The sequence below is a fragment of the Palaemon carinicauda genome, chromosome 8 (genome assembly GCF_036898095.1).
Source record: "Palaemon carinicauda isolate YSFRI2023 chromosome 8, ASM3689809v2, whole genome shotgun sequence".
NCBI classification, from domain to species: Eukaryota; Metazoa; Arthropoda; class Malacostraca; order Decapoda; family Palaemonidae; genus Palaemon; species Palaemon carinicauda.
The window spans coordinates 102,289,067-102,300,062 of record NC_090732.1 but is presented as its reverse complement, the minus strand read 5'-3'; the positions used below and the strand labels follow the sequence as shown (position 1 = coordinate 102,300,062).

Below are 10,996 nucleotides of genomic sequence, written 5' to 3'. Positions count from 1 at the left end.
TTTGAAGTAAACATGTCTATTGTCTGCAAACCCCATAAAGTCAGAAGATTTATAACTGCTTGGCAATATAAAGACCATTCTGACCCAACTATCTGACCTTTCCAACTTAACTTGTCTGCTATGACATTCCTCTTGCTTGAAATGAACTAGGCTGAGAGGATCCCTGCATTGTGGACTCTCCATTCATGAACCATCACAGCTATTTAACAAAAAGTCTGTGCAGCCTTTCTTGTTGACGGAGGCCATTATGATTGTATTGTTGTTCATCAGTATAACCGAATGACCAATCAGAAGGGGATAAAAATGCTGAAGTGTATGGTAAGCTGCCTTCAAGTCCAGAATATTGATAACAAGAGATTTTTCTTTGTGTAACTATTGTCCAGATGCAAGATTTGTCCATGAGATGGGACGCCACCCTCTCTTTGACGTATCTGTAAAAAGAAAATCCAGAGGGGGACACTAAAAAAGAAATCCCAAAAACAGATTCTCCTCATCTAGCCAACAAAGTTGGTCCGTTTGGTTTTGTGCTGTGACCAGTGTCTCTTTGGACACCATTGCAACTACTGCAGATGGAGGCCACCGTGAAGAACAAATTTCTTTAATGATATTAATTGACCTAGAAGTTGTTGCCATTTTTGTGCCAGTAACTGTGCCTGATAAAGGAAAGGAAGAGCTACTTTCCTGAACTGGGTTATTCTGCACTGGGATTGATAAACTTTCCATGTTACTGTATCTATGTCCATGCCTAAGAAGAATATAATTCTTTACTTGGAAGAGAGTCTGGACTTCTTGAGATTTGTCACAATTCCCAGATCGCAACAAAACGAGAAACTCTCTCCCGATAATGAGCAAGCCGGGAATCTGAGTCTGCCAGTATCAGCCAGTCATCTAGATAATGGCGTGACCCCATCCTGGCACCATCGTAAATATTCAAGTGAATACTTGAATCCCCTGGACAGCCAGAGGCAAGAACTTTGAAGTGAAAGAATGCTCAATAAGACTGAACGTATGTCGTTATTTGAAGAATGATTGATATGGCTTTAGAAGCATGCAACCATGAGATATTTGCTGTCCCACCTTCCAATCCCCTTGTTTTTACTATCAGCATGGCTGTAATGTTTTACCTGCCAAACTTGCAATGAAACAGGAGCATACTTACTTTTGAACTCCCGCACATCTTTCACTTCTATTTCACTTCCAGCCCGCTTTTTGCTTGAAGGTAGAGTATGTTTATATTTAACCGTGCTGTGAGTTAAGGTTTTGATCCATCTTATAAAATCCTTTTCTTCTTTCCTCTTAAGAGTTGTCTCCAATTATTCCAAATGACTCAATAATACTAATATAAATATTCTTCAATTTGCTCCGTGATGCAAATCTTATACATCTCCATCATGAGGTAATCCATCTTAAAAAAAAAAAAAAAAAAAAAAAACTTTTCTTCCTTCATCTCCAGTTGTCCATCTAAATTATTCCAATTGAATCACTAGAATTACTCTAAATACCCTTGTATTTGCCACATGTCACAGATCTTGTACATCTCCCTCACTGGATAATCCATACTAAAAATATCTTCTTTCATCTTCTCCAGTTGTCCTGAACTATTCCAATTGAATCACTAGTATTAATCTAAACATCATTGCATTTGCTCTGTTACGGTCAGCTATATCAAAACACAAATTGAGTAAAATCTACTTTAATGCTTTACTCTCTTATTAATCAGTTCAGCATAAGAAATTAGCAAAACAGGAGCTGCAAACAAAGTAATAGCCAGCCAACGTAACAATAACTAAATTTAAGAAATATATTATTTACAATATTTTACAAGATTCACAAATACTCACAATTCGTCTATTGATAATAATTTACAGAGATTTGTCGTATTTTAATATAGGCCTGTATTTTATAAATCTCTATGATTTCAGACACAAGTGACGACGATAGCTCAGTGCCGAATTTTGAAAGATTTTCCAGGACGTAATTCCAAATGTAAAAGATGATAATCAGAAACACACCTTCTGATGACATTCAATCTTCCAAGATTCCTTGATTTTGTTTGATTCTTAAAAATTAGTAACATTGTCAATGAAGCATAAAATGCAGTATCACCACAGGTGTCACAAATTATGTCTCTACGAAAGCAGCCTTAACTTAACGTTGACTGAAAATAGTCTCTCCTCCTAACGTGTCACACATTTTTTTTATATGCGTCACATACATATTCTCAAATGTTCAGGGCTAAATTACACCACGCAATATGCATTTTAGAGGGCTTCGAAATATTTTCGAGAATTTACTAATATCTCATGTTCTAGAATACAACGACATATTTGAGTTATAAAGCATTGCAATCATTTTATCCTTATATTAATATTCAATATGTAAAAATAAATCTTTCTCATAGGTCCTATAATATAATGTAAAGTTAACTAAAAACATTTCACCAATAAAATAAAATTTTCTTATTCTACATGATTACAAATACAATTACTTTATTGTAATAAACATAAAATACAATTTTACTGCAAACTTCAAGTGAAAATTTCTGAATTCAAAGAGTGGATAACCAATCGCTGAAATATCAATAAAATGATTATAAAGAAAACTCAAAGACATCCTCTTAAAGGAATCAAAATTAACAAATAATATTTAACCAATGTCTTTTAAGTCAGGGCCTAACACCATCTTTACGGACATGACTAAATAATTCATCAAATGCAAAGATAAACTTCAGCTGGGCTTTCAGATAAGTTTGATTGGACTTCTCAACAGCTTGGCACACAAGACAAGTACAGCTAAACTGAGCCACATCTTGCCAAGCATCATACCCATGAATATGCCCGATAGCATAACTCAAAATTTTACTCACTCCAAAATAATTAGTGGTAGGCAATTCATGAGTGAGACTGAGAATATAGCATTACAATTTTCAGGGATAACAGCCTGAACCAAAGTATGGTCAACATCTGATCAACAATCAACTTTGGACGAGACTCGGGATTGTGACAATTATTGATTAACAAACTTCCAGTTACTTCTGGCACGTCTGGAATCAGACAAATCAGTATCAAACTGATTACATAAAAATGTCAAAGACAAGTTGACATCATCAGCAGAGGCATTATTACAAATCAAGGTATCTTCAAAAGATAGGTAATTATAAACAAACTAACGTGCCTTCACAAGACAGGCTTACAGAACAGCCAGAAGGCATTGGCAGCACATAAAATGGGTTGTGATGGAAACCATCCAAAGGTCATGTAATTTACGAAAGGATCACATTCTTGGTCGACAACAAACCGTGGAGGGCCCACTGATGCAGGTCCATCACAGTTTCAGATTTAAATGGTCAGGAACCTAGCTACAGAGGAGACATAATGGATTTTGGATTTATTAAGAGCAATATGGGAAGAGGAAATCATGCCAGGGAGAAGAGCTAATGGTATCTATATTCAAGCAGATAGGTGATGTCATGAAATGTGGTAACTACAGGGTAATTAAACTAACAGAGCATTGTTTGAAGGTTTTTAAGAGAGTACTAGATGACACTTTGGGAGAGATTGTAAAGATTGGGAAACAGCAGTATGGTTTTATGAGGGGGAGAGGTGGATTGGATGCCATCTTTATAGTAAGGTAGTTACGGGAAAAGTCTCGTGGGAAACAAGAAACTCTTCTGTGCTTTAGTAGATCTAGAGAAGGCTTATGATAGCATACCAAGAGAAGTGGTTTGATGCTTGAAGAAGAGGAAAGTTCCAGAGAAGTTGGCTAGAATGGTAAAAATGATGTACAAAAGAGCAAGGACTAATGTAATAACAGCTGTTGGGGAAACAGAAACCTTTGAAGTTAGTGGTGGATTACGGGTCAGCATTAAACACACTTTTGTTTGAGCTGGTTTTGGATATGTTACCTGAAAATATCAGAAACGAAGAGTTGTAGAAGTTGCTATGTGCAGATGATTTGGAAATGAGGAAAGACTAACAGGGAGGGGTTGAAGAGTGACCAGGGACTTTGGAGAGGGTGGGTTAAAGATGAATGTGGATAAGACTGAAGTTATGGTGAGCTATAAGGAAGGTAAGGGCAGCATAGCAATACATTAAAGTAATGACTTAAATATAAAATAGGCGGTAAAATTAGGATACTTGGGATCTATTATAAGTCAGAGGGGGAAATGTGAGGCTAAAGTTGAGGATAGGATAAAATCAGCATGGGAGAAGTTAAGGAACATAGCACATGTGGTATTTGATAAGAAAATGCCAGTCAAGATAAATGTCAAAATCTATAGCACAGTAAAAACACCAGTGTAAATTTATGAATAAAAAACGAGGGATCTAAAACGAAAATAGGAAGCATAACTAGAGCGAAGAGAAATGAAAATGCTGAGGTGGATTACAGAAATATATCTATTTTAAAGATCAGAAAATGAGGAAATACAAATAACGACAGGCTTAGTAAACATTACAGAGGTGATAAGAGCGCTAGGTCTGAGATGCTGTTAAGGGCGGGGCAATATACCGAAAGAGAGGCAGAGAAATACAATACGAAATAAGGTAAAAGAAAAGGTTTGGTGCAAGAGAATGCCTTTGATCGAAGGCATTGGAAAGGACGCATCAGGCAACCGACAATTTAATATAGGGATAACGGTGGGAAAGGAGAACACATACTTGGTCGATACGGAACATAGAGGGAAAGCTAAGGATGATGATGAATTGAATGCTTCCGGGAACCACTCGAAGTCCAGGGGTGCCGCAACGCATGTTTAACTGTCTCCTAAACGCTGTCCTTCTCGCTCTTGTAAAAATTCGTCTTTTTCTTATAAAAGCTTCGAGCCTGTTCACAAATGAATACGTTTATGATGATATTTTTCTCAATCGAAAGAAATTGAAAGATTAATGAAACTTTGCTTAAATCTCTGGAGAAAAGACACTGAGCCTTATATCACTGAATAGTTTGTAGGTATAAACTGATATAATCACACATATACATGTGTAGGCTATACATATTTAAACATGTTAAACAAATACACACACGCACATACATACATTCAGCTCCTTGTTACATCTCATGCAGACGTGGATATATATATATATATATATATATATATATATATATATATATATATATATACATATATATATATATATATATATATATATATATATATATATATATATATATATATATATATATACATACTAACTGTAGAGAACACATACTCACATGCTTAGTATATTTTATTTGATACTCTTTTTGTTGACCGACCTTTTTATTTCTTTATAATGTAACAACGGGACTTTTCCACAATCACATCTTGACACTGAATAGACCCAACAGTCCCCGCACCAGCAATTACTCGCTAAATGTAAATACCAGGGCAATCGTCTGGCTATATATATATATATATATATATATATATATATATATATATATATATATATATATATATATATATAGGCATATATACATAAATATATATATCTATATATATATCCATATATATGTATATATATATATATATATGTATATATATATATATATATATATATATATATATATATATATATATATACGTATTTATATATTATCTATGTATATATGTATATATACAATATATGTGTATCTCTCTCTCTCTCTCTCTCTCTCTCTCTCTCTCTCTCTCTCTCTCTCTCTCTATATATATATATATATATATATATATATATATATATATACATATATATATTTCCGTTGGCGCTCAGCGGCATTGCCTAACATACAACTACTTGATCTCTCCCCAGCCCTCAGGTGGAGGGAAGAGGGAGTCGTCGTACCCTGAGAGGGGTTGCAGTTAGGGGAAGGGGAGGGGATGGGAATGGTTTGGTTTAATCTATGTGTGTGTGAGCGTGTGCATGTGTATACATATGTAATCTAAGTATTTAGCTCTCATTTTTGACGGGTCGCATATACTAGTATATAAACACACACACACACACACACACATATATATATATATATATATATATATATATATATATATATATATATGTGTGTGTGTGTGTGTGTGTGTGCGTGTGTGTTTATACTAGTATATGCGACCCGTCAAAAATGAGAGCTAAATACTTAGATTACATATGTATACACATGCACACGCTCACACACACATATTCTAATCACCAAAAAGTAAAACTCCCCTCTTCCTCCTATGCAAGCTCTTAGAGTTTTTGCCCAGAATATATATATATATATATATATATATATATATATATATATATATATATATATATATATATATATATATATATATATATATATATATATATATAAATTTATACAATCATTAGCCCCGAAACCACTTGTGTCATTAATTATATTAAGGCAACGTTTATATAGTTTTCTGTATATTTTCTTATCTTCGGGAATAGAATTTTAAATATATATATATATATATATATATATATATATATATATATATATATATATATATATATATATATATATATATATATATATGAGATAAAGAGTAGGTGTCTGGCTATATACAGTAAATGTGAGATTTCCCTTATCATCACTGGCGGCCTTTTCACCATCTTTCTGTTTTGAAAGTATGAAGTTTAGCGTTAATTAAGCTTATGTAGGGATTGAAAAAGTGTCTGCAGGGATTGAGAATGTGTTTCTCACTAGAGAATGAGAGTATATCTATTTTTACGTCCATATACGTATAAAAACACCTGGCTTAATTTACAACGTGGTCGGTGTTTTCTCACGTTATTTTACGTATACAGATGACCTAGAATTGAGTTACTACTGTAGTCTGAGTTTCATGACATCGATTACATAACGTACTCTGTTAATCCTGAAATAAAAAAAGGCTTTGTCGTACATTTCTACTCGTACAGTACCATGACAGTTATTATATCCTTATATCCTCAGATTTTGTATAATAATTTACTAATATTATTATTTTCCAGTTATGGTGATAATTCTTTGAATAATGGTTTTAACTAGAGTACCTGTATAAACAAATGTAGCGTCATACGAGTTACCGTATACCCCTTTGATGGGCGCCATTTTGTTCCCAGTTGGCGGGCTACCTGCCAACCAGTCTTTCAGTGGCCAGTGGCCGGCAATACTGATTATTATGTCCAGACTTTTTCTTTATGTTTTACATATAATTTGTGAAGTGGTAGTACACAATGCCGTACTGTTCTTTCCTCTAAGTGTGTTAATAGACCTGAGAAAGCATCTAAAATCTTTAGCTTTCAAAGTAATCCTGCATCACTCAATTTTATTATGAATAATTCCCTTCCGTTCCTTGTACTCTCTCTCTCTCTCTCTCTCTCTCTCTCTCTCTCTCTCTCTCTCTCTCTCTCTCTCTCTCTCTCTCTCTCTCTCTCTCTCTCTCGATCAAAGCCTACTATTCCCGTGTGCATCTCTTTCTATTAGCCTTTTCTTTTTATTACGAATACTTTCCCAGTGTTCCCTGAATTAAAACGAATGGAAACCTAATATCCCCTCATTTGATTGCCATTATTTTTCATACTATATCATAATCTACATCACATGTTCACTAATTATCTTATCTTCACTATTATATCACATTATATCAGCATTCCATATTTCAATACTATCCACAAGTTCCACAACTATATCTTACTTTCACTACATACTGTATATTACGTACTTTATCATATCTTCACAATTTCATCACATTTTAATTATTTGTCACATTTTTAATAACTTATACCAATACTATTCCTTGCTACTATCTTACTTTTGCTACCTACGTCACGCCCAAATATATCAATATTAATTATCTTCAATGCTATATAAAATATTCCCTATTTATTTTATTTATTCGTTATCATTATTCACTACTAAATAATACTTTAACAATTATATTATATGTATCATCTACTGATATCGTCTTTAAGAAATATGGATTTGCACTGAAGATGTTAAAAAATAGTGAATGTATATATATTAGTAAAGATATAAAGATTAGTAGATAATGATATATAAACTTTTTCTTTTTCAATATATATGTTTATGCATATATATATATATATATATATATATATATATATATATATATATATATATATATATATATATATAATATATATATATATAAATATATATATATATATATATATATATATATATATATATATATATATATATATATATATATATATAAATATATATACATATATATATATAAATATATATATACATATATATATAAATATATATATATATATATATATATATATATATATATATATATATATATATATATATATATATATACATATATATATATATAAATATATATACATATATATATATATATAAATATATATACATATATATATATATATATATATATATATATATTTATATATATATATACATACATATATATATATATATATATATATATATATATATATATATATATATATATATATATATATATATATATATATACATACATATATATGCAGTAGGGTCCCGAATTATGCGAGAATTTGGTCAATGAATGACCTCGTATAAATGGAAAATCGCAGATTTCGAAACACACAACTAACAGAAATAATTACATTTGGACATGGCAACCGGCAACTTGCTTATTCAAACGTGTTTACTACCGTTTTCTATTACTTTATTTGTACTGTACTGTATTTCTTTATTATATCAAATTGTTCTTGTAAATGAATCAAACATTGCCGCTATTACGTTCGATGTGACAGAGAGAGAGAGAGAGAGAATCGGGCTGGATGTGCTTGCCTGTTGTACGACGGCTCCTGGTGACAAAATGGCACTGTCTTGAGGTTGGCACTACTCTTGTTTTATATTGGTACTCAAGTTGTAACTACTGTATTTTCTTTTTTTCTTTTTTTGACAAATTTCGACATCTTTGACTGTTGCCAGCCATGTAACTCACGTAAAACCCTTTCTTCCTTTTCATAAAAGACAAGTAATCCATATTAGTCAGGAATCACCATTATTTAACATTCCATCTTCAACTACAAAATATATAAATTGTATAAATCATATCTTTATAATACAATATCCAAAATTCTTACACCGCATATCGTCGTTAATTCTATACAAATTTTCTGAAATATATATTTTAGTTCTATTTTCTCTTAATATCTGTCGCTTATCTATCGATTACCTCGGGTAAGATTTGCGAATCTATATTTTAATTGTTTTTCTTCATCTCATTAAAAAAAAAAAAACAGGTGTTTGAACAAGTTGTTGACATCTTTTTATAAAAATTTCAATACGTTATATCTGTTTTATGCATTTTTAATCGTTATCTATATTCATGTATTGTTATATTTACGGTAAATTTAAGGAATATGATTTTATAAGTTGTAACAAGTTTAATAGTCAGTTTCACCGAAGTAAATTTAAGGTGTATATTTTTTCAAGTTGTAACAAGTTTAGATTACCAGTTTTAACAAAATGTTTTTTCAAAGACCATCTTAAAGAGTCTGTGATTGTTCATTGTAACGAGTAATCTTATTTAAGATCATCGTTTGTAATGCGCAATAGCTGATGAAATTTTAAATCTAGAATATGTGAATATGTTAGCACCAATTGACTTTTTATATTAGAGCTCTATCGAATTCTCAATGTTCATTATCTCTTATCTATCAGGGGCCATTGCCACTCAAGATTCGGGGCTACTGTGAAAAAATGTGATACCAGATGTCAATTGTTAAAAAAGTATAATTTGGCTGTCGTGTGTGGTGGTGGCTTCCCCATTCACTAATTGTTTTTGTTTTACATGATTCAGGATCTACTGTGTGCTTTCTGGTAGATAATGTTTCTCTTCTGTCACGTTCTTTCAACCCAGTCATTCTAAGACTACTGATGTCAGCCTGGTGGCTGCCAACAGATCTGCTATCTCCATCAATGGTTATGAGCTGCTGGCATTGTCGTTTCGGGGTACCCAGTACCAGTGGTATTTCATCATGGCCATGTTTTATTTCATCATGGCCATGTTACTCTACCTCACATCGGTACAGATTTCCTTTACCCACTTTCAACTCCTGGTTGAAGTCGCTCAGCAATACTTAGTCAACCCAAGCTCTTACGCATCCATACATTCATCACCTGCTCCCACCCAGGGTTAACTAGGTGGATGGAGAGCTTGAGTTGTTGTTCTCCTGAGTAGAGTCAAATACAGACTGATGACATTTCTTAATCTGAACCCTAACCAATGCAGCCATTCTGTGACATGCGCGAGATTGTTCTTATTTTGGTCAGAAGTGGGCTAACCCGGTATTCTTTTAACCCTGCTCCCACCGACCTTGCTCTCCGCATCAGCATGCTCACGGATGCCTACACTCACCTCACTTTTTATCGTAACGTCTTCCCCCTAGAACTACGCCACATCACCACGGTTCCCACTAAACATGGTATTTATCACCATACCAAGACTATGGGACCCCCAATATTTACAAGATTCAAAAGTTTAGCCCCACACCACTTGAAAACTGGCGGAATGGAAGAAATAGACTGTTGTCAAAATGTCTTAAGCACATGGTTGTTTCCCCATCACATTGTTCTGAAAACGAATATATCCTCATACTCTTGTGGAAATTACAATTAACTTAACATGCAGATAGAACCACACTACTACCCTCTTCCCAACACTGCCAATATCAACACCTACTTTCACAGTACTAAAGTATTTCTACCCTTAATCTCCTGAAGGGGTATCATTAGGTGCCCATGAACCCAGATCTCCCCAAGACTGTCATCATGACCCCCTTTGGCAGATATACTTTCAATTACCCTTGCTTTGGCGTTAATAATTCAGGTGCCACCTTTCAATAACCAATAGATTGCATCTTAGTGGACCGCCCCCCCCCCCTGAGTTTGTTACATGGATCACATACCGTACTAGTATTCTCTCCCTCCAAATTAGACCACCCAAGTCACATATACATCATCCTTGACCACTTATAGAAGAACTGCCTTTTAGTCAGGTGGGAAGTGTACTTTT

At 33.2% G+C, this 10,996-nt stretch overlaps 1 protein-coding gene across 1 annotated transcript; it reads left to right on the top strand.

The window, feature by feature from the left end:
- Positions 1–741: 741 nt before the first annotated feature.
- On the top strand, positions 742–10,600 carry LOC137645397 (uncharacterized). The gene is made up of 4 exons (XM_068378200.1): positions 742–922; positions 1,923–1,974; positions 9,842–10,007; positions 10,214–10,600. Exons 1-4 carry the CDS (start codon positions 742–744, stop codon positions 10,598–10,600), a joined length of 786 nt encoding a protein of 261 aa, XP_068234301.1.
- The last annotated feature ends 396 nt before the right edge of the window (positions 10,601–10,996 follow it).

Bases quoted from the DNA above. Each gene is read 5' to 3' on its own strand.
- LOC137645397 (XM_068378200.1), top strand. From the start codon at position 742: ATGCCTAAGAAGAATATAATTCTTTACTTGGAAGAGAGTCTGGACTTC. The intron at 1,975-9,841 runs GTAATTCCAAAT...CTTTCAACCCAG, and splicing joins TTTGAAAGATTTTCCAGGAC to TCATTCTAAGACTACTGATG. The intron at 10,008-10,213 runs GTACAGATTTCC...TAACCAATGCAG, and splicing joins TGTTACTCTACCTCACATCG to CCATTCTGTGACATGCGCGA.